The 23,376-nt window shown below is 38.2% G+C and overlaps 2 protein-coding genes across 2 annotated transcripts; one reads left to right on the top strand and one right to left on the bottom strand.

Annotated features, from left to right (window-relative positions):
• The first annotated feature begins 102 nt into the window (after positions 1-102).
• LOC137959812 (probable UDP-N-acetylglucosamine--peptide N-acetylglucosaminyltransferase SPINDLY) lies at positions 103-21,681 on the top strand. Its single transcript, XM_068807177.1, has 18 exons — positions 103-453; positions 1,534-1,970; positions 3,039-3,200; positions 3,318-3,493; positions 3,598-3,673; positions 6,878-7,006; positions 7,310-7,429; positions 7,603-7,671; positions 7,753-7,834; positions 8,319-8,413; positions 13,384-13,448; positions 15,446-15,644; positions 15,992-16,186; positions 19,686-19,780; positions 19,885-20,020; positions 20,125-20,342; positions 20,441-20,568; positions 20,993-21,681. Exons 2-18 carry the CDS (start codon positions 1,560-1,562, stop codon positions 21,412-21,414), a joined length of 2,778 nt encoding a protein of 925 aa, XP_068663278.1. The 5' UTR covers positions 103-453; positions 1,534-1,559; the 3' UTR covers positions 21,415-21,681.
• Positions 21,682-21,888: 207 nt separating this feature from the next.
• On the bottom strand, positions 21,889-23,371 carry LOC137958965 (borneol dehydrogenase, mitochondrial-like). Its single transcript, XM_068806194.1, has 2 exons — positions 22,906-23,371; positions 21,889-22,768 (listed from the first exon to the last, which is right to left on the bottom strand). Exons 1-2 carry the CDS (start codon positions 22,989-22,991, stop codon positions 21,991-21,993), a joined length of 864 nt encoding a protein of 287 aa, XP_068662295.1. The 5' UTR covers positions 22,992-23,371; the 3' UTR covers positions 21,889-21,990.
• Positions 23,372-23,376: the final 5 nt, after the last annotated feature.

Raw genomic sequence — 23,376 nt, 5'->3', positions numbered from 1 at the left:
CCCAATAAGACATCCCCAGGCCCAATCACGATGCTTGCGAAAGAACGCGAAGCCCCTATTTGATTGTAGTTAACAGACGGGCAAAGGGCGGGGGACATTACCAGGGAGTGTCGGAGGAAGAAGGGGCTGAACTCAACCCTTCAATCTTACCTCTTTTCTTTCTCTCTCTCTCTCTGTCTCTCTCTCTCTCTCTCTCCCTCGCGCCTTAGCTCCTTTTTGTTGTTGTCGTCGTCGTCTCTGCTGCCCCTTTGTCTCCTCTAAGGATAATTCCTCTTTTCGTTGTTTCCGGCCGATACTTTGCGTCTCAGTTCTTCTTCTCTTCAAAGGGTTTTGCACTTTACTCTTCTTCTTCACTGACTCTATCCTACGCTTGAGTTGCTAGCTAAGCGTTATCTCCTGCATTATAAAAAAGCGTCAACCTGTCTTGACATTCGATGCTTCTGTTATTCAAATGTAAGTTTTGTCTCCAAATTTTGTTTCTAAATGACTGCATTTCTGCTAAATATTCTTACTTCAATGGTCTGAGCAAGGCTATCTGTTAGAGTATACCTTTTTTTTTTTTTTATATATTGTTGGCTGACTTTTAGGTTCAGTTGTAGTCTTGTTTATATGCTGTACAATCGATTAATCCAATACCTAATGAAGCTAGGTACTTCAATTTGTTCAATCAACTTTGCTACCTTTTTTGCGGCTTTCTCGTGTAATAATACTGGTTAGCTCAGTCTGTTTATTCAGTTATCGTTTTTATTCCTCATTTTTTCCCAATTTGCTTCTTCTTATTTCAATAACGTCTTTCTTTTGCTTTCCATTCCTTTTAAATATTTTCGGTGTTAATTTAGTTGTTTGTTTTTATTGATCTCTTGGGAACACATTGAAAATCATTGGTGGAATCCACTTTTTAAGGTGGAAGAGAGAGGATTGTGTGAGGTGACCGGTGAATTTGAAGGTCACTTTTTGTCTGTCGAATTAAAGGAATTAGTTTCATTCTCTCAAGCAACATGTTTGCCAGACAAAGAATAAGGAAGCACAAAAAGAGGCCTCATATATGTTTTATTTTAGGTTGTTGAATTTTACTTTTCTGGTAAGGTTGCTTCGGCAATAACTTTTTTCTGATAAGGTACTTCTCAAGAATCATAATAAAACTGTTGCATAGGTATATGTTCAGCTCATAGTATTTATCACATCAGTAGGTCTTTGCTTCTAAGCTTATTGTGTCATAACTAACTATCAGCAGGAAAAATAAGTTGAACTTTTTTTAGGGTTGGGAGATCTTTATTTTGTGACTTCTAATTACGATGTTGGTGTAACTGTCCTCATGGAGGGATCGGAACTTTGTGTTACTGGTGGATGTCAGGACATTAAGTACTCGAATGCTTTTCTATTATACTTCTTTTTTTTCATTTAGTTTCTTGGTTTGGCACATGCAGACAAACGAAAGTCACGTTGAATTGAGATATGTCACAAAAATTATCATTAGGGCTCCGGCATAACTTTGTGATGATTAAAATTATTTCTTCATAATTGTTTTTCTAGGAACCTGTATTTGAAGTTACAAATAAATGGCTTGGACGGAGATGGATAGCAGAAATAGGGCAGAAGGAGATTCCGTTGAGGAGAAGGATTGCTTAAAAGCGCCTCAAACGTTGGCTGATGGTGCGGACTCCACTCTCCAGGTTTCTCCATCACGGAAGAGGTTTGAAGGGAAGGATGTCCTGCCCTATGCCAATATTCTTCGGACTAGGAATAAGTTTGTGGATGCGCTTGCAGTGTATGATGATGTCTTAGAGAAAGATAAGACAAATGTTGACGCTCTCATTGGTAAGGGTATCTGCCTCCAGATGCAAAATATGACTAGACAGGCCTTTGAGAGTTTCACAGAAGCCCTTAACTTGGACCCACAAAATGCTTGTGCTCTCACACACTGCGGGATACTATACAAAGAAGAAGGCCATCTGCTAGAGGCTGCTGAGGTACACCAATCTTGGGATCCATTTATTAATAGTATTATGTATGTATTATTGTTGATGTTATCTTCTTATTTCTCTTTAAATACCTAATGATTATAGTTTTAATTGCATTGTGCTATTTGATTGTGCAATGCAATCGAATATTCACTATGCTTTGGTTTCTTGAATAATAAAAGTCATTGTCAAATAGTATCCCAAGCAAAAAACAGATGCATTAATGTTTATTTAATGGGGCATTGATCAAGTTGCAAAAGTTTGGGCAGCTGTTCAGAGGTTGGAATAAACTTATTGGCTTTTCTTGTCTGAGGTTTCCAAGATTTATGGTACTCAAAAAAAGGATATAGAGTTGGTTGTCTTTAAGTAGGTCATGTTGTATTTTTTATGGCTGTTAACCCAGCAGAATTCAACACTTTGTTTGCTAGTAGCCAAGGATATGGAGAAAATTGTCAGTTTATGTAATGTAAATTCAATTTTTAAAGTAATATGTATATCTTCAATTGAAAGTATAATTTCTTAAACTAGGTAAAAGGTTTGAAGTAAAACAATGATGCTTTTCTAATTAAAATCCATAGACAGGTGTAGAATTGTCATTTTTTACCATTCTTGCACATCTTTCATATACTATTCAGTTGGTTGAAGGAAATCTTCTCTAGAACTTGAAATTTTAGTCCACAGATTTTAAATAAACAGCGATATTTTTTTCTTAATCGAAATTCTTAAACAGTGGTAGTACAACACACTATTAATGCAAGCTTGGAGAAGTCTCTCATTTGTCTTGAAAACTTGGTATCCTAGTCCTTCTTTAGCAAATTGCCCAAGTTTCTATCTTCTTTTGGAATGTTTTGATTTTTGGAAATCCTCATTTGGGAAAGACTCCTGAGAATATTGTGTATTTGAGGTTTAATAATATCCCCATATACCTACAGTTTTTTCTGGGGAGAAAATCTTATGCATGGAAAAATGGTCTGACCGTACAATTCTTTCATTCCTCTTAAATGCCATTTTGTTTATCTAGTTATTTATGACTATGCTGCAAAGCTAGTGATGCTCTTAACTGTGTTTTTTCTTCAGTCATATCAAAAGGCTTTAAAGGCAGATCCTTCGTATAAACCAGCCGCAGAATGCCTAGCAATTGTCCTGACAGATCTTGGCACCAGCTTAAAGCTGGCTGGAAACACTCAAGAAGGAATCCAAAAGTATTTTGAAGCTTTGAAGATAGATAGCCACTATGCAGTAATGGCGCTGTCCTTACCTTCCATATTTTGTTCTTATAGCTTGCAATCTATTCATTTTTTTTTCTAATTTGTGATCTGACTTGTTTTTTTCCTGTGTATTGGCTTTCAAATGCAGCCTGCATACTATAACCTTGGGGTGGTTTATTCTGAGATGATGCAGTATGACACAGCTCTTGCTTTTTATGAGAAGGCTGCACAACAGAGGCCCATGTATGCAGAAGCCTATTGCAACATGGGTGTTATTTATAAAAATCGTGGGGACCTGCAGTCTGCTATTTCTTGCTATGAGAGGTAGATATTTTCTGTCTATGCATTAAGGAATTTGTTTAATACTGAGGTACCCAAATGTGCTTCTACTATTTTTTGACGACTTGGATCATTTCATGCTGTTTCAGGTGCTTGGCTGTGTCTCCCAACTTTGAGATAGCCAAGAATAACATGGCAATAGCCTTGACGGACTTAGGAACCAAGGTGAATTCAATTGATCATGTTGCTTTTTTTTTTTTTTTTTTTTGAAATGTGAGTTGTTCTGTTTATCTTATTGTTTTGACTAGGCATGGGGATACAATGTGTTACTACCTATTAAATAAGATGTGCTACAAAAAATTGGAATTGTTGTTCAACCATCCCTGGGATGGCTCGTACAGGGGAGGAGGCTGTTGTCCCCCCTTTTCTCTCTCCTACATGAGGGGGAGCTAAAAAAGAGGGAGGGCAGATCCTCCCCCATCCCCTTGCAGAAAACTCCTCTTGGAACTAGAACATGTAATGATTATTTATTCGGAAGGGGTAAAGTAATGGGTTGGCAGATTCTTTGTCTAGGGAGGATGCTTCTAAGCAACATCTTGTTGATGGCAATACCTTTTCCATGATTTTTTTTTTTTGTATTTTCTTTAAGCTTGTTTTCTCTTCCGTTGATGTAATTTCTCCTTTCATGGAGTTTCATTGTTGAAATCTCTTTCTCATTGTTATTAAAAAAAAGAAGGAAAGAGAACAAACAAAAAAGTAAAAAATACAATAATGAGCCAAAACATAATAAGAGACAAGTTTTCCCCACAACAAGGTTTTGTTGAAGGGCTTGATCCCTCACAAGATGAACCAGCAACTTAATTGGCCTCTGTCTAATGTGTGACTAAGTCACGGTAAGACAGCCAGCAAGTCAATTATCTTGTCATAATGCTGAAGAAGGTGCCACAGTGGACTGGATTGGTGTGAGACCAGTTGATGACAGTGTTGCTGGTTGTCTTTGTTTGTTTGATAATGTGAGAAGATGAGATTTCATTAAGAGTGAGGAAAAAGGCACAATTCGAGGAGCCATTGCCTGAGGGTGACGACCAAGAAAAAAACAAATGAAAAAAGATGCAGTACATTAGTTTTGTTTTTTGTGAAAGGATGGAGTACATTAATAACAGGTGCAAAATAAAGATAACATAACCAGAAAAAGATGAACCCATGGGAGAGGTGTCCCCAACAACAAGGTATTGTAGGGAGGCCACTTCCCAAGCTAAAGGGTGAGTACTATGATTGCCAGTGAGTGTGGGTTCATGAGACAGTGAGATGTCTACAGAGACGTGAGATCTCATTATAGATTGTAGGAAGTGCCATGGAGGCGATTTTCCAATAGACATCCAAGTGATGACAGCCACCAATCATCCTCAATGATGACAGGATTAGAGAATGTGTTAGTGTAGATATGATGCTAAATAGGAAGTACATGGAGCTCTGCCTAAGTAGATTTGAGTACTCAAATTGGGCGGAGTACCTTCCCCTTGCGGATCACCACCGCCCCCAGTGGGCCCAAAATTGCAATGAGAGTTGGTGGTGGTTCTTGAAAGCTGGTAGTAATCATTGGTGTACACTTACTCCCCTTGTTTATGTTTTCTTTAAGTTTTTTTTTTTTTTTTTGTTTGTTTGTTCTCTCACTCCTAACATATGGAATACAAACAAAGAGAACAAGCTTCATGAACAGTTATTGCATGCATGTTCTCTACTGAATGGCCAAAATAACAAGTAAAGCCCATTTTAAAAAAAATCAGGTGAAGGTTGTTAAGTTGGGTCCAAGGCCCATTCCAAAATGACTAGCCAATTTAGGAAACCTCTTTTCCAATTAATAAACTCAAGATTCTTTTACTCACTAATCTATGTGGGACTATTCCTTAACACTCCCTTTCATGTGTAGACCCTCTTTTGTAGCTCTACAAGTGGATAATTTAGGCGTAGTCCCTCTTTTATGGCTCTACAAGTGGATAGTTTAGGTGTAGGCCCACATATGAATACCCGCTCTGATACCATGTTAAGTTGGGTCCAAGGCCCATCCCAAAATGACTAGTCAACTTAGGAAACCTCTTTTCCAGTAAATAAACTTAAGATTTTTTTATTCACTAATCTGTGTGGGACTATTCCTTAACAAAGGTGATCTGGAAGAAAGACAATTTCAGCGACTTTCCTTGTTCTCATTCTTTAGAAGCAATTTTGTCTTCAGGGGTTGCCAGTGGTTCATGAAAGTTGGCATTCATCAAGAAGAAGAAGAAGAAACATATTACTTATATTTCTTTGATTTTCCTGTTATTTTCTTTGTAAAGACTTAGGACACTTATACCTTTCATAAGTCATAACCAATGGGTTCTTTTGATCTTTTTGGACACACTTTGTTTTGAGTATCAATTTAAGGTTGTAATTGCGGAATCAATTCTGAAGAAATAAAAATTCCAACACCTGTCTTGGTTCTTTCCTCATTTCTATTTGTGCTCTTTTGATTTCTTGACTGTTGTGATGCATCATTTTTTACCTCCATTGCAAATTTTTCATTTTAGTTAGTGAGTGCAAGTAAAAGATTCACTAATAGTTTAGTTGACTCTTTTGCTAAGAGGGGCTTTTCCTTCAATCTCTCATTGTTACAGATCCCCTTCTTGATTTCTCTTGTTTTTTGCCTCTTGGCTTTAAGACAATTGTTTTTTGTCTAAAAAAGTGCAAGAAAAAGACTATTATCTGCAAATACCTGCCCGTTTTGGTGTAAAATAATCTTCTTACTCTGTCTGATCCTTCTGTTTTGTGTAAATTTAAAGTATTGTTTGTTCCTTACTTCTAACCTTGGAAGTGCTAAAGGAGAGAAAAAAACCCACCATAGATAGGTATTGCTTGCATGTGCTCTACTGTATGTCTCAGGTAACAGGTAGAGCTGATTAAGTGCCAGCAAACCTGTATCTTTGATGCGGTAATCCTAACTTGGAATATTATGGTTCACAGATTGTTTACTATTTTGATCTAAGGAGTATAGGTTGCTAATTAATCATCTTATTTAGACAGTAAGGATATCCTAGATTTATGTCCAGTTAGTCCTATGGATTGTTTGATGGTACTGTGCATTGTAAACTTTTTGCTGTTGAAATGTGCTTCTCACTAGTTGTAAGAACCTGAGTATGTGAAACATCTTTTTGTCCCTGGGCAGATGCTTAACTTTTCTGTGCATCTTTTGTGTCATGGCAATTACAAGGTCGAATAACTATTTGTTGGTTAACATTATGAAGCTCATTTATGTTGCCCGAAGTTGTTGACTTATATGCCAGATACCTTATGTTACTTTGCTTATGTTCTAGCATTGTGTTGGACATCAGATATTGACATATTTCGACTTTCTTATTGTGGCTTCAATGAATATCTGATATTGCATGTATCCAGGTAAAACTAGAGGGAGATATTAACCTAGGAGTGGCATACTACAAAAAGGCACTGTTTTACAACTGGCATTATGCTGATGCTATGTACAACCTAGGTGTGGCATATGGTGAAATGTTGAAATTTGAGATGGTAAGCAACATGATTTGACTTTTTTTAATTCTTCTTGGAACTATCTGTTCTTCATGTAAGCCTCAAGAGATTCTATTAGTTACTATTCAGCTGTTGAAAATATTAGCTCCCTCATATATTTATTTGTTTGTTCTGGCATTTATGGTTAAGTTTAGATTATTTTTTGTCTTCGAATAACTGTAACAAATCCGGTTTCCCCTGTTCTCTTGGTTATTTTGTTCTTGACTGTTTGGTCTTTTTCTTTTCATCAGAGATTTATCTCATGAAGTGGCATGGACTGATTTAATTCTTCTCTTTGTGAAGGCAATTGTATTCTATGAGCTTGCACTACATTTTAATCCCCACTGTGCAGAAGCATGCAACAATTTAGGAGTAATATACAAGGATAGAGACAATCTTGACAAAGCTGTAGAATGCTATCAGGCAAGGTTTTGCTTATTAACTACTAACTTCCTACTGATGGTTCTCTAAGTTATTTGTGGTTTTTACTAAAACTTTCTTTCTGTCTAAAACAAAAGGAATTCCTCATTGTAGTTACCAGATGTTTGTAGTCATTGTTCCTTGAGTTCTTATATCATCATTTAATGCTATTTCAGATGGCTTTATCTATTAAACCAACCTTTTCCCAGTCACTAAATAATCTTGGTGTTGTCTACACCGTGCAGGTTTGATAGTTCTTTGCACCCATCTCTAATTTACATTTTCATTTTGTCAGGATGACCCTGAGCCATTTCTTGTATTTGTAGGGTAAAATGGACGCAGCGGCAGCTATGATTGAGAAAGCCATTGCTGCAAATCCAACTTATGCTGAAGCATATAATAACTTAGGTAATTTGGAATTTTATTATTTCCAGTAACTGCAAGGCAGATTTGTAAGTTGAATACTGTGTCTCAATTTTTTTCTTTTTGAAATGATGTCTCAATTAATATCTGTGCGGGATTTGTTCTGCTTGATAGCTTTTGCCTTGTTTCACTTTGGCTATTTTATATTATTTAGTTTCGGCTATAAACAATCTGTACTTTTTTTTTTTTTTTAAAAGAAAGTTGTACCATTGCGGCAATTTTGTATTTTTTTATACACCCCTTTGATGATTCTTGAAAGGGTTAAACAGGATGTGCTATCAAAGATGAATATAAAAACTGGTAATACTGTTATATGATTTGCATATGCAGTGTTGCTTTCCTTGTGATTTCTCAAATTTATGTCTAAGAGACAGTAGTTGTTGGTTTCCTGTTGTTTATGTTTCTTATCTGTCATCTTCTTGAAAGCAGTGTCTAAAGGTTTTCATTTGAAATCTTTTTGATGTGTTAGGGGTTCTCTACAGAGATGCAGGCAATATTTCTCATGCTATAGAAGCATATGAGCAGTGCTTACAGATAGATCCAGATTCACGTAACGCGGGTCAGGTATGTTGTTGATGCATACTGCTACTTTTTGTCATTTTCTTGTCATAGCTGAAGGTCCATTCTAAATGCTGACACAGTTTCTTGGTTCGCTTGCTCAGCCCATTATAGTGCAAGTTGTATAATTGTTTCATTTAGTGTCGCACATTGGTAGTACACCTTTTTCTTGTAACTAAATCATTTCTCATTCTCATCTCGGATAGGATGTATAAGATACTGTTTTTTCATTTCTATAAACAAATTACCAGACATCATACTCCTAAGATTTTCTTTTCTTTTCTCCATTTAGTGGCCATTTAATAATTGAAAATACTTACTGTTTACATGTAGTGAAGCAAAGTTACGCTTTATCCTAGAATCTGACTGTAAGAAGATATTAATGAATCCTGAGTCAGCCAGAAGTATGTGCCATTCATCTTCTTAAACCTTTATTATAATCTCTTATTTGTTGAAAATATACTAAGCATAACTTCCAAATATGGCCTTAGGTCTTGGCTTAATTCCAGACCCAACCAATATTATATATTATTTCTGATGTTGGTTGTATCCTTAAAAAAATATATTTAGGATAATCTCAGACTAAAATGATAATTCCACCTTTTTTGTTCAAATCGTTTATTTGAAAATGAAAATGAATAAAATTGTCTTTTCTTTGCCAAATATTAGAGAGAGAAGCACAAAGAAAAGGACAGTACAGCCTGCTTCATCTTGTTTGCACTTTTCTCCCTACATCAGGACTGGAGAAGGAACACCCATTGGGTCCTCGAGACTCTCTCCTGCAAATTTCTAAGAGGCCACATCTGTTTTATACTACTTTTCTCTCTTCTATCTAGAAACAAATAGAAATGGTGCAGCTTTGGAGACTTGGAACTCTCTGTGTCTCTAAATGCTTCAAAGAGCTAACATTTATGTAGCATATTGGTTAAATAGATTAACCTGGAGAAGATTAAAGACATTGCGTAAATAGTATCCATGCCCCTTTTGGTTGCCACAATCCGAAAATAAATATATATAGTAAGAAACCTATCTTTGGATATCAATTAATCTACACACCAAAGGCAAAATGACTGAAAAAGGAAATTTATCTGATAACGCTTCTTTCTTTGCTTTTAGGAGGATAAGAGCTTTAACAACCAACCTCTCCTTTGGTAACTTCATTCCCTACCCATCCATCTCCCATTAAAGCATGATTTTAGTCTTCTAAAAAATTGGGCAAATGAAGCAAAATATCCTATGAATTTTAGATAGGGTTTAATTGGCAGGGAAAATCCTAATCTGGTTGGAGTTACATCATATTAGTGGGTATATTTAAAATCAGGTCAAAATGTGTGGCTGTATTTGAAAATTATGCAACTAACATTTATCTTCTTGGGGGCAAATTCTATGTCTGTCCCCCAACCCTTTATATTTTCTCTACTCTTGGTAATTTCATTTTCTTCTCCTATAAAAAATTGACAAGAGTAAAATTGATATTTTTTTGTGTACATTTTGATTTGTCTATTCATTAGTTTTTTGTTAAACTGCTTGTATGTCTGCAACTTCAGTGAGTGAAAATTGCGCAAGACGTAAATTTTGAATGTAAAAAAGGAATTAATATCCACATTGAGGGGCATCCTCCTAGAATTCTCAAGGGATGTGTTCTTCTGATTCTAAATTGATGCCCTCACCAGGCACCTCTATTTTATTTATACTTCCTCAAAAAGGATAACATGTATACATCACTAGGCCCATAACTCCTTTTTTTTATGAAGAGTGAGAATTTTATTAAAGCAAGAAGATAAAAAGATACAACCTAAAAGGAGGGGCCTCCCACCACATCAAGGGTTTGGAGGGATGTGCCCCTTTTAGCTTGAGAATCCGCAAGGTGATTTGCAGACCTAGCAACATGAGCCCAAATACATTCAAGGGAGGAGGAGATGCTACAAACATCTAAGAAGATGTCCCAATGTCGCCAGGGAGGAGTCTTGGATTTGGCACACCAATCAATGATCACTTTGGAGTCACCTTCGATGATAAGGGGACCAGAAAACTGGTCACAGTAGATCTTAAGGCCATGAAGCAAACCGGCAAGCTCAACAAAGGTGGAGTCTGAAATGCCCAAGTGACCAGTGAAGGAGAGTAGAAGGTTGTTGCAGTCATCATGAATAACTCCTCCAAACCCCATAGGCGCTACTGTCAAAATTCAACTTGAAGTGGTCGGGAGGAGGAGGGGACTAGACAACCATAGTGGGAGGATGAGAGGGCCCTGCCATTGCAGCAACAAGACACTAGTTCCCCCGAAGATGGGAGTTGCTGAGGTGTAAGAATTCTTTCTTTGTGAGGAGCCAAGTGGAGACCTGTCCAACAATGGGTTTGGCAAACTCAGAAACAAAGGAAGACTTGAGCTGAATTTTTCTTTTGTTCCTCTCCTTCTAGAGGGCCCAAGGGATATGACCCGCACAATTGGAGATGAGCAATTTGCCGAGTTTGGGGAGTAGAGATGAGGGATTGGATCATTGATGGGAGGTCATGAGGGACACAATACTGGATGCCGATTCTGTTCCGAAGGCTGGCCCAGATCAATTGGGTGAAGTGGCAATGGAGCAACACATGAGTGGCACTTTTTGACGAGTTATGGCCAAAGGGACGGGATGGGTTAGGAACATGTGTCTCGCGCCGAAGTAAGGCATCAGAGGTGAGGATCTTATTCCAACAAGCACACCAAACAAAGAATTTAGTGCGAGGTGGAGCTTGGAGAGACCAAGTCAAAACAATTGGGTGGTTAGGCCGGGAGGTGTTGAAGCCCTGAATGTGGTTGTAGGCAGATGCAGCAGTGAAAGAACCTTTTGGGTCCAGATTTAAAGCGTCTGGAATGGAGGTTCTAATTTTGACTTCGACAAGGTTAGAGAGGATGCAAGAAGCCTCCAAAGCCTTTCCGTCAATAAGTCCTTTGCAGAACTGCAGATTCCAGTCACCCGATTGATGCCAAATATTTGTGATTGAGGCTAAAGGGGGATTGGAGAGGCTCGAGGGGGAGCAAAAGGAGTTCATCAATGGCTTTTCTCCAAACCACCAATCAGACCAAAATTTAGTATGAAGTCCATTTCCGGGGAAACACTTAACAACACCCAAAAGTTGAGGGAGGAGGAAGATTTTCCTCCAAATTGGTGAGAGTTTGTATCGCCTACCCTCTTCCAGCCACCAACCGTTTTGCTTGCCCATTTTGGGAGCAACCAGCGTGCGCCAAATTAGCGAAGGGGAGGTGTTGAAGCGCCATAGCCATTTGAGAAGATATGCTGAATTGGTGCCTGAGATGCTCCTGATGCCGAGGCCGCCTAGAGTCAGTGGTTGACAGACATTGACTATTTCAGAAGGTGATATTTTCTTTTACCATTGGGACCACCCCAGAGGAAGCTCCGCTTGAGGAATTCCAGACAGTTGGCAACAATTGCAGGACAGTGGAATAAGGAGAGGAAGCAACTTGAAATCTCATGAAGACACGATTTAATAAGGGTGAGTTTGCCTGCCTTCGAGAGCAACTTGCCCCACCAAGTAGCAAGTCTACCCTCTATTCGCTCAATCACTAGATGCTAGCAATGCTTGCTCAGGGTGCCATCAGTTAGCAAAGGCCAAGGTAAGTGCTAGGGAGATTGGTGACTCCGCAGCCGGGTAATCAGCCGTGGAAGTGAGGGTGCTTTGCGTAATATTATAACCCGAGATGGAAGACTTGACCCAATTGACTTTTTGGCCAAAGGAGAGCTCGAAGAGGTTCAGCAAGTCCTTGAGCCGGACAATTTGCTCCATAGTACCCTCGCCAAAGAAGATGGTGTTGTTCCAAATAAATCTGGTACAACTAACCAAATTACTCTAGTTATTTTTTATTGTGTTAATTTATGACCAAGGTCCACCCCCTTAAAAAATGAACCTTGTCTTCAGTGTTCGAAAATCTGGTTAAGCTGTGGGGAAATCATCTTCTACTCGTATTGCATCTTCTTTAGGCAGATGGGCCCACTGCACTAATATTTCAATGCATAAACAGCCTTCATGGCACACTTGTTGCTATTGCAAAATGGCCTCAGGCATGACCTATATAACCATCTTATGAGAAAGAAGGGAGAGATTGTGAAGTTCGAGTAAGGTGGTAGAGGTCCATCTACCTTACTCGTTGTAATGGCTAAGCTTCTGATGCCACACCTTTTTTTCTTCCCAATTAGGTCTCTGTTTTAGGAGCCATTTTCACTCCAACTATGTATCAAACATATGGTCTGCTTGCTCAACTTCAACCTTTTCCACAAATATACCCTTGTGCTCCTCCCTCTCTAATGGAGCAAGTTGCCAAACGTTTTGGTGAATTTATCCTCTTTTTTTTTTTTTAGAATAATGAGAAGAATTTTGAGAATAATGAGAAGAAGGACTCAGTAAGAGGGCCCAACAAGGTGCTAAAATTAGAACTTGTGGTGGGGACACACCAATCATGTGCTGCCGATCACACGAGTGTATACCCAGAGGCATTAGGTGAAGATGGGACCAACCACATTTTGGTTGGGTAGTGATTATTCACTTAGGATTGATTAGGAGATATTTTGTTCTTTTATTATTTATGTTTCTCCCCATGTTATTAGGAGTTAGTTACGATGGACTTTACCGTCATTTGAATTGTTAAATAGGGTTTGGATTTGTTATTTAACCATTTTATGACATTCGAATGAGATAATAATGAATTGACGAATTCTCCTTCAACTAGCCTCTCTCTCTTTTCTCTCTTCCTTCTCCCCCTTTGTTCTCTCTTCTCTTTTCGATTTTCAGCCTTGGAGCCTCTCGTACCGCATCAACCTTTCTAAACTATCACTTGTCTAAATCCTACAAATTAGAAGTTCATTTGTCAAGAAATGAACGAAGAGATGGTTGAGTATGTGAGACTCTTGTTTACATAGAATTCTTGTGCCATGGTCGGTTTCTAATGAGTCCTTAAGTTTTATTTGTTTTTTTTTCAGAACCGGCTGCTGGCAATGAACTATATAAATGAAGGCAGCAGTGATAAACTTTATGAGGCTCACAGGTAATAAATATATTTCCTCTCATATAGGGGTTACTTCTTTTCTTTGGTGTTTATTTAAACAGTTAAACATCTTCAATAATCTTTCTGCCTGTAAGTTTGTATCACTTATTATCTGTATTTTCTTCTTTTCTGTAGTTTTTTTGGAAAATATGCTTCATTGTACTCAATGTGATGACAGGTGTATTTATTATGACCTGCTCATTCGGTTCTGTATGGCTTGTGCAACTGCATATGTCGTGCATCTGCTGGGACATATGAGCTCACATGCTTGGAAGCAGGGCTGAGTAAAATTAAGATAGCTATATCATTTTTACGTGGTTGTGCCAGCATAGCTTAATTCAGAATCTGATGAAGAGAGAAGCGAAGATCTTAGTATGGTCAAGCACACACTGCAGTACTGTGTTGTTTGGAAGCTGTCTTCCATGAATACTATTTTGATAGACATAAATTTACTTAAGGTGGATAGATGAGATGAAAAGTGTTTTCTTTTCTCTAACACAGAAAAAAGTGTTTTGTTAAGAACTAAAATTACAAGAGGCCCTCTGAGGAGGAGAGGAAACAACCTACTATACAATTACAGAAGACAGAAGAAAAATAACTAAAAAAATAAAGATATGAAAAAAATCAATCAATCGGAAAATTTTTCCTCACAACAAGGTGGTCTCAGTAGGTGCTATTTCTCGTCAAGGAGTCATTCAGGCGGTTTGCACTTCTGATGGGCATGAGTCAGTGAATAGTCTAGAGCCACTGATGTCCTGGATCTCTTATTGATCTGCTGAGTAGCACTTAGGAAGAGATTGTTTTCATGTGGGCTGACTGATGTCAACTGTCAATTTGCCAAATCCTCAGTAACTGAGGGAGTTAAGCTATACTGTCCCTGTAGATCAAATTTGACACTAGGGTGCTAAATCTGTAAAGCGACAATGACTGAAAGAGGCAGAGAGAGCTGGACGAATATTACCTGCTGACTCCCAGACAGAACCAAATTGAATACTTTTATTTGGTTTCTTGAATTTCAGATGTAAGGCTTTTTATTTTTATTTATTTAGAAAATGGGCATGCAATTTCAGTGGTAGGAATGATGGGGAAGAATTTTATTGGAGTTGCATGTTTCCATGCATTATCCAGCATTAAGTATGATGAAAGTGGAGATCACATCATTCTAGTAGGTTGATTGTCTAATGCTCTGGTAGCATTGAATCAAAGTGAGAGGTGTCCAATAGAGCTCTCCATGGAATTGTTGTGAGCATGGTTGATTTGCCTGGAGAGTTATGTGCTGTCTCATTTGAATGGGCATGCAATCATTGCAGACGGCATGTTGATGCACATGTTCAGTCTTGACAAAGTTGTATAGGTTGTCTGCATTGTCTGTGACTTTTGGATACTAGAATGCTCATTTATAGTCTGAAAAAATAAGAACTTCTATAGATTTAGAAAGGTGGTTTGGCATGTGGCATATCTTCTTTAATTTGTCATAGGTGGCTTCTTTAGAATCAGAAGGGATGGTTAGCATATGGAGTCTATCCTTCTTTATTTTGTCAGAATTCTAGGTCTTTTATCTCCGTTTAAAACAGTTAAATAAATGAATACAAGGTAAACACCAATCTAATTGACAAGTGATTTGGTTAATTAACTATTATATTATGTTTTATTTCATTTTTCTTTCTATGGTTCAAAAGAATCTGTTTTCTTTGGAGATTCAGTGCTTAGAATTATAGATTTATGTATATATGTGAAGATTGGACTGTAACAATATGCCGTAAGTATTATTTCACATGTGACAACTTAGGGCAGGCCAGATCTTCACAAGATTTTACTGGATTGGTGAATGAATGGGTGTTAGGAAAGTTAATCTGTGCCGAAATTTATGAATACTGCATGGTTTTCTTGTTCACTGATTCATACTAAATATTTGCTGTATTTTGTCTGGTCCATGGTCAGGGTGATGCAACTATTATCCCTTTGACCTTCAATTTGAGTAAAATGTTTACCTGCAGGGAATGGGGAAGGCGTTTTATGAGGCTATATCCACAATACACTTCTTGGGACAATCCAAAAGTTTTGGAACGGCCACTTGTCATTGGTTATGTTTCCCCAGATTACTTTACTCATTCTGTATCATACTTCATAGAAGCGCCATTGTTGTACCATGATTATGCAAATTACAAAGTTGTCGTATACTCAGCTGTTGTAAAGGTATTAACCTTCTGAAATTTAGTAGTTAGCTGCTTAGCAGAAAGATATTTGCTCATTTGGCGCAGCTGTTATTCAAGTGATGCAATTAATCTGATTTAAAAAATATTGCTTAAAAGCATTAGGTAAATATTTTGAATATTGTAGGCTTCCTTGGTAGACTGTTTGACAGTTACAATATCCAGTTTATGATGAACTGGCCTGGACATCGCAACTGTGGATGTTTTGCAGCAGCCAATAATTCACTCTTCCTTTTTCTTTTAATTTTAATTTTTATCATTTTAACTTAAGCATTTTGCGTCATATTTTCTTAGAACTTTTACAGCTGCGATCTAATTTACTGGTAACAGGAGGATGCGAAAACCCAGAAATTTAGAGATAGAGTTCTGAAGAAGGGTGGGGAATGGAGAGATATTTATGGGATTGAGGAGAAGAAAGTTGCTAACATGGTTAGAGAAGATAAGGTTGATATCTTGGTTGAGCTCACTGGTCATACAGCAAACAATAAATTAGGGACGATGGCTTGCAGGCCAGCTCCCATTCAGGTATTATAATTGTTTTCATTGTTTATTATAATTATTTATTTACTTTCCTTTGATAGTAGGATGAAGTTCATTAGAAAGTAGAAAGATTTAAAACTAGAGGTTGACCATCACCTACCCCCCACAAAAAGACAAAAGGTAATGAATTTGGAATAAGACCTGCGACAACAATGTATTGATGGAAGATCCTAGCTTTTGTAAGCAATCTGATAAAAAATGATTTTTTCCTTGTAGATAAGTTATATCTTTTTATATTTCTGCTTTGGCCATAGAGCTCCTGGATTAGGATTGATGGTGGTTAGGTGGGTTCCACAAGAGGAGAGGATACCAGATGAGTTTCAAAAGATAGAATACACTTTGTTAGGCTTATGAATCATGCCCTTTTTTAAAACCCAGTCTTACCCAGTGTAGTTTTATATGGTTGAATGGGCTGGGCTGGTCTTTTGTTTTTTGTTTTCTTTGTGGTTCTTTACTTTGCCCTCCTTTGTAAATATGTATATTCTCTCTCTTGATGAAATTTTTGTCCTTTTTAAACGCAAAGAAATGGGAGCCTCAACCTAGCCAGGTCAGAGTGACATAAAAATCAAGAGAAACCTTTAAATGATTGGCCAGTTTTTTTTTTTTTTTTTTTTGGAAATTGTGGAAGGCTTTTATTATTGAAAAGCTTAGATCAAATACAGAAGAAAGTAACTTTAGGTTAACCAACCATGATGGTCTGTAAACAACTTTGTGAGAACAGCCCAGATATTATTTGAATTTCAGTGTATGTTGCCATGATACAACTGAAGATAATTTTTTTTTTTGAATGGCAACATTTATTTATTCATAGAAAGAAAATACCAAAGTCTATGGCTGAGGTGGCTGGTAGTATATACTAAAATTATTACATTAAAAATAAATTGAAAACAGTATATATTTCAGTGTGTAACTCATATGGACTGCCAAACTTTGCAAATAGACACTTCTTTTAACTAGCAAATCAGAAATTGAATTAGCTGCCTGATGTACTTGAGTTCAAGTACACAATTAATTTCAACTATGAGGTGGGAGGTTTTTCTCATCCAGCTAATAACTGTAGCTGAATCGCCTGCTATTAGGACTGGAGCTGAAAATTTTCCTGTCCTAGTAGAAGGTGATTCAGCTAAAGGTTATCAGCTGGATGAATCACCTTCTACTAGGACTGGAGTTTGGAGCTGAAGTTTCTGCTCATACAGCTTTGAACCTTTGACCAGTACTTTTATTTCTGCCTTGGCAGAGTTGGTCAAGCTCATAGGATCTGAAAATGTTAAGAGAATGGAGCAGCCTTGATCCCTTACGACTCCGTGAATGCCCATGGAGCTTGGATTTTCCAATGAGCTACCATCAAAATTGATCTTGAGGGAACCAGAAGGCGGATCCAATTGATGAAGGGAGGCTGTACGTGGGGAGGCAATGTGGCTACAATGCTCCAATAGCCTCTACTGATTGAAAGAGGCAATGGGAGTAAAGCCCTTGTAAGTCTTTGCTCAGATTAGAAGCTTGTGAAAAAGCCTTTCAAGAAGGCCTCTGAAAGATGAAGAGCGGCTGTTGAATGTCTTGATGCTACATTCCTTCCAAATTGTACAACAATCATTTCTGCCTTCCAGAAAGCCCTCCTTGTTGTTGGCAGATTCCATGAAAAATACTGATCAATGAGATCAGGAAAGAAAGGGAGGGAGCAAACCTGGATTCCAAGTTGAAGAGATAAAAGGGCGTCTAGAATTTCCTTTTGAGAGCTGCAAAACTTACAAAGTGAGTTGATAACATGACACATGCACCTTTGGAGATCATCACAGGTTAGCTCTTTCTTGTGAGCTGCTGTCCAAACAAAATAAAAAGCCTTTGGGGGTGCTATTAACTTCCAAAATCTGGTGATTCTGCTCAGACTGTTAGCTGAGGGCCTTATGGGCTGCTTATAAAGTGATTCTGTTGAAAAGTAGCCAGAGGAGTAAAGGTCCCATTTGATTTCATCTCTACTGTCGGCTTTCAGGATCTGGACTCCAATTTTTGCTATAAATCAGTAATGTGATGGCCCCGTGATCAGTTTGAGCCTGCCTGAATTGAAAATTTCAATTGGAACAAGATGCTCTTTGGTCTTTTCTCATTAATGAGAGCATCCTTACTCTCAAAAGGCTGTATGGTCTGGGTACTTGTCTTTAAGAGTGGAGTCTCCAAACTTTTTGTGTCCAAAAATGGACTTCAGTGCCTTGTCTAACATGATATCTGATATGTGATTCAAATTGAATCTCGAGTTTAACAATAACACGCCATAGATTTGATGCTCTGTATAATGGCATGTCATGTGGAATCCAGCAGTTAGCTACCTATCCTTACTTTTTATAACGCTCCATAGAGAAGATTTTGATACTGCAAACCACCTCAGCCACTGTGATATGTCGACCGGGTGACCCAACTTACCTGCTAGGTTAATTGGGTATGTCAGAATTCTAGCCCTCTAGAAAAAGTTTGGTATTGCAACCCTCAACTATAAGAAAAAATTATTTTAGTTGGTATTTTATATTTTTTATATTATTATTCTACATTTTGACTTGGGTGATTGATTCTTGATTGGTCTTATGTGCTTCAAATAAAAAGAATTCCTGGTTGACTCTAGCATAGGAACTAGTCTAGGTTGATGCTTTGGTTGGGTCTTAAAACTTTTTACAGGAATTTCTTCTGTAGATTTTGCTAATTTTATCTCTTCGAATTGTAAGTTCATTTGAGTCATTTTCTTAAATAATTTTTAAAGAAAAAAAGTACATAAAATAATTTGAAACTACAAAAAAAAACTTATCGTTCTTTTCTTTTATAAAATGTTTCTTTTCCTATTCCCCCATGAATGAGGAAGAAATGTAAAAGTAACAACTCATTAGACAATCTAGCCAAGATGAAAACTTTTAAGCCTCAATCTGTTTGCTCACTGTTCATGTGGCTTGTAAATATCATGGCACAGAAGTCCTTCACTGATGATTCTTGCTATATTTGTAATATAATTGAAATTTGAAAATGACCTAATTTTGCAGAAGAATTAGAGAATATGGGGGAAATATTGACTGGAATCCTACCTAAGGGCAAAAATTTCATTATGGCCACTGATTCTTGAGTCATGAACTATTCCAGTCTGTGCATATTTATAGGGTGGAAGGTTCCTGTTAGAAGTGTGGCATCTTCAAATTGTTCTGGTTGGTTGTTCATCTTGGCTATTGCCAATTTCATCTAAATGCCCATGATCTTTGCTCATCTTTCAAGAGGATTGGATTCAACTTGGACTATAAGACATAAGCATATTATTTCTGATAAAAGAATCATGTGCAGCATATCTCTTCATTTTCCTAATCTGTCTTGTTGATGAAAATATTTCCAAGGGCTTAGTGAACTCTCTGAAGTTTGTCCTTTGAGAACTTCTGGATGCATGTTATAGGTAGCTTGTGCTGCTTTTCATCTTGTGCATGTCTTATTCCAGTTTTTCTTCATTTTGTCTTAGGCAACATGGATTGGGTATCCGAATACAACTGGTTTGCCTACTATTGACTACAGAATCACAGATTCTCTTGCTGATCCTCCAGACACAAGGCAAATGTAAGATATTTCACATCTAAATTGGATTTCTCTATCTTTTTCGTTATTGCAACTTCAGACTTTCTTTGTTTAGAGCGCGCTTGTGATAATTTGTTATTTGGCAGGCATGTTGAAGAGTTGGTTCGACTGCCCAAATGCTTCCTTTGTTACATGCCCTCTCCTGAAGCAGGGCCAGTTTCTCCAACTCCAGCCATATCTAATGGATTTATTACTTTTGGAAGTTTCAACAATCTTGCCAAGGTAACGATAAATATTTGCTAATACTTTTAATACTTGTTTTTACACTAGGCTTGCTGGAGGTTGAACTGGAGGCCTAATATCAGTTGCATTGCTACAATCTCTAGATTACTCCGAAAGTTTTGCAAGTATGGGCAAAAATATTGTGTGCAGTTCCAAATTCCAGACTCGTGGTGAAGTGTAAGCCTTTCTGTTGTGATAATGTAAGACAAAGACTTCTTTCAACATTGGAGCAGTTGGGGTTGGAACCACTACGAGTTGATCTTCTGCCACTAATTCTCCTCAACCATGACCACATGCAAGCATACTCCCTTATGGATATCAGGTAGACAGATAAATCATTAATTTTTTGTTTAAAGGTTAATTTACCCTTGAATTTTTATTCTTTTAATTTTAAAGATCTATGTTTATTATTGCCTGCAGCTTGGACACATTTCCATACGCAGGGACCACTACAACATGTGAGTCTTTGTACATGGGTGTGCCATGTGTAACTATGGCAGGTCAAGTGCATGCACATAATGTTGGCGTCAGTCTTCTTGGCAATGTTGGTGAGTAGCTTTTTTTTTTTTTAATTATGGTAATCCATCTGGTTGCCCTTCATCGAGTTCCAGTCTCCAGCATTATTCTTTTCATTCTGGATATTGTTTGTCTTCAAGCAAATGTTTTACACTGTAAAAGTGGATATTGAGTTTCACCTATGCTTGAGTGTAAAATTAAGAAATGTGTAAGTCAGACTCGAGTGTTGAACTGCATTAATTTCAGGGAGGCTTATTGTTGAGCTCTGGTTCATGAACTCATTCCCGAGTTCTTGGGTAGCAAAATCTAACCAAGTCCCAAAACTATCAGAGTTACTCGCCAGAGCTACTAATTTATATGGATAGATGATGGCATCTAGATCTTCATAAAATCTTGTTTTGAGCAATAATAAAAATTATCTTGGTATACGCTGATACAGACATGGTTTAAATGCAGGTTTGGGAAATCTAATTGCCAAAACAGAAGAAGAATATGTGAAGATTGCGCTAGAGTTGGCATCTGATGTTACAGCCCTTTCTAACCTAAGGTCAAGTCTCCGTGAACTAATGTTGGATTCTCCAGTCTGTGATGGCGCAAAGTATGCTCTTGGACTGGAGTCAACATACAGAAAGTTGTGGCACAGATACTGTAGAGGGGACGTGCCATCACTGAAGCGCATGGAATTGCTGCAACAGCTGCCGGTTTCAGGTAAACCAGCTGTTAAACTTGAGGAGCCTAGTAGAATTGCAGCACCGAACGAGGCAGTTCCCTCAGTAAAAATGAACGGTATTAATACGATCTCTTCAACTGTTTATGGAGGCAATGGTAGTCAATTGAACCAAACTACAGAAAAGACGGGTAAAAGCAGAGGAACCTAGACTATGTCTTGTGGAATAGCTGGCTCTACGTGCTGTGATCTTCCTCTATAATGAGATTTGCTTTGGGTTGGTGGAGGTGCTGTCATATAATTGCAGATGGATTGGAAGTTTTCTAGTTTCTTGTACAAGGAGAGACGCGAAAGATCAAATGTGTCATCTTAAAGGTATAAATAAACAAGGTCATGTTTTATGGCTTGTAAATTTTGATGATTATTTTTTTTTATGTTATATATAGAACAAAGTGAGGCAGAAGCCAATTCAGTTTTACCTTGTGAGTGAGGGGTTCCCCGGGGAACGCTTTTTCTAGTACCCATTAGATGATCGTATGATGTACAGGAAGACACATTGCTCTTGTTCAGGTCGCAAATGCTACGATGATGCTGAAATTACAGCTCGAAGAGGCATAAACCCAAGAAACACACACTGTTCTTAATCGAAATGAGAAACAAAGCAGCTGTGACAGAGGTCGATTAATTTGATTTGAATTGATCAATAAGAGTTTTTTTTATTTCAGGGACTCACTCTTATTTTGATCTGGGTCATTTGGCACATAAGAGGGTACAGGAATGGCACATATTAATGGAAAACGTTAATGGATGTGTTAAGAATGGTAAAACCTCCATCAATAACAAGATTATGTCCGCTCACGTATCTGGACTCATCGCTCCCCAGGTATACGACTGCTTCAGCAATGTCTTCCGTCTCGAGTTCCACCCCCTTGAGGTTAGAGTAAATACCTGGTGACGTCTTTCCATCTTCAGGCCTAGGTTTGAAGAAATCCTTTGTGAGTGGCGTTTTGACCACATACGGAGAGATACAGTTCACCCGAACCCCGGATTGTCCAAGCTCCACCGCTGCGCTCTTGGTCAGCCCCACCACTGCGTGCTTCGAACAAGTGTACGCATGAGTCGCAACTCCGCCAAAAATGGAGGAAACGCTGGCCGTGTTGATGATGCTGCCGCGGCGAGCTGGAACCATGACCCGAGCTGCTTGCTTAATGCCTAAGAACACCCCTGTAGTGTTCACTCCCAAAACTCGTTCGAAGTCAGATTTCTCGTTCTCCGTGATGCTCTGCTTCAAGGGGTCCACGATCCCGGCGTTGTTGAACATGATGTCGAGCTTCCCGTACCCAGCAATAGCCGCATCGACGGCGTCTCGGACGTGAGATTCATTGGTAACGTCACAATGGACAAAGGTGCAATCGGCTGGGCCAAGGTCCTCACAGATTGCGCGGCCTAGCTGGTCTTGGATGTCGGCGATGATGACTTTGACCCCGTGACGGTGAAACAATCTGGCGGTGGATTCACCGATTCCACTTGCTCCGCCGGTAACCACGGCTACTTTCCCTTCTAATCTGCAATCCCACGTGGACACAATAAATAAGTTTTTTAACCCTGATTCATAAAAGAGTTGCAGAATATTTTCTGACGACTTTAGAATTCAATGCCGGAAGTTTCAGAAGAGAAGATCAAAAGAACACCAGAACCGTACCTTCTCACAAGGTCAGATGGCATGGTTGGAGACCGGAGCAGCACAAACTTTTTCTTCTTGTTTGATCGAAATTGGCTACCCAGCATTGAAAGGTTGCCTCTAATAAATAGAAACTGGAGTTGTTTCTTTCTGAACTAACATAGTAACATTTGGTTTCTGAACAGTTATAACTACAACCAGTAGCTTTACCCACATTACAAAAAAGACACCGAGCATAACTGAATTTGACCAAAATCTTCCTATGAAAATGCTTTTCGTTTTATTTATAGCATGATTTGACAAATTATCTGCTGGCCTCTTAACCTCCTTGGAATTCTCTGCTGAAATAAAAGTGTCAATCGGTAGAGATCAAAGATCAAAAGGCCCAATAAATTATTACAATCAAGCAACTAAACCGGCCAAATTACAAACTTGTTCTGATAACAACCAGTGGATTTGCACATAATAAGACAAATAAGAATGAGGATTGGC

Source organism: Aristolochia californica, unplaced genomic scaffold (assembly GCF_029961685.1).
Source record: "Aristolochia californica isolate CCGP_79_NKW_82.1479 unplaced genomic scaffold, dmAriCali1.0.hap1 SCAF_3, whole genome shotgun sequence".
NCBI classification, from domain to species: Eukaryota; Viridiplantae; Streptophyta; class Magnoliopsida; order Piperales; family Aristolochiaceae; genus Aristolochia; species Aristolochia californica.
Note: the sequence above shows the minus strand (reverse complement) of the source record. Positions and strands in the feature narration are given on the sequence as shown.

What these genes read in the sequence shown, in the direction of transcription:
- LOC137958965 (XM_068806194.1), bottom strand. Translation starts at nt 22,991, where the DNA reads ATGCTGGGTAGCCAATTTCGATCAAACAAGAAGAAAAAGTTTGTGCTG. An exon ending in CCATCTGACCTTGTGAGAAG is followed by an intron (nt 22,769 to 22,905) that starts GTACGGTTCTGG and finishes GTGGGATTGCAG; the next exon opens with ATTAGAAGGGAAAGTAGCCG.
- LOC137959812 (XM_068807177.1), top strand. Translation starts at nt 1,560, where the DNA reads ATGGCTTGGACGGAGATGGATAGCAGAAATAGGGCAGAAGGAGATTCC. An exon ending in AAGCTGTAGAATGCTATCAG is followed by an intron (nt 7,430 to 7,602) that starts GCAAGGTTTTGC and finishes ATGCTATTTCAG; the next exon opens with ATGGCTTTATCTATTAAACC. An exon ending in TGAAGCATATAATAACTTAG is followed by an intron (nt 7,835 to 8,318) that starts GTAATTTGGAAT and finishes TTGATGTGTTAG; the next exon opens with GGGTTCTCTACAGAGATGCA.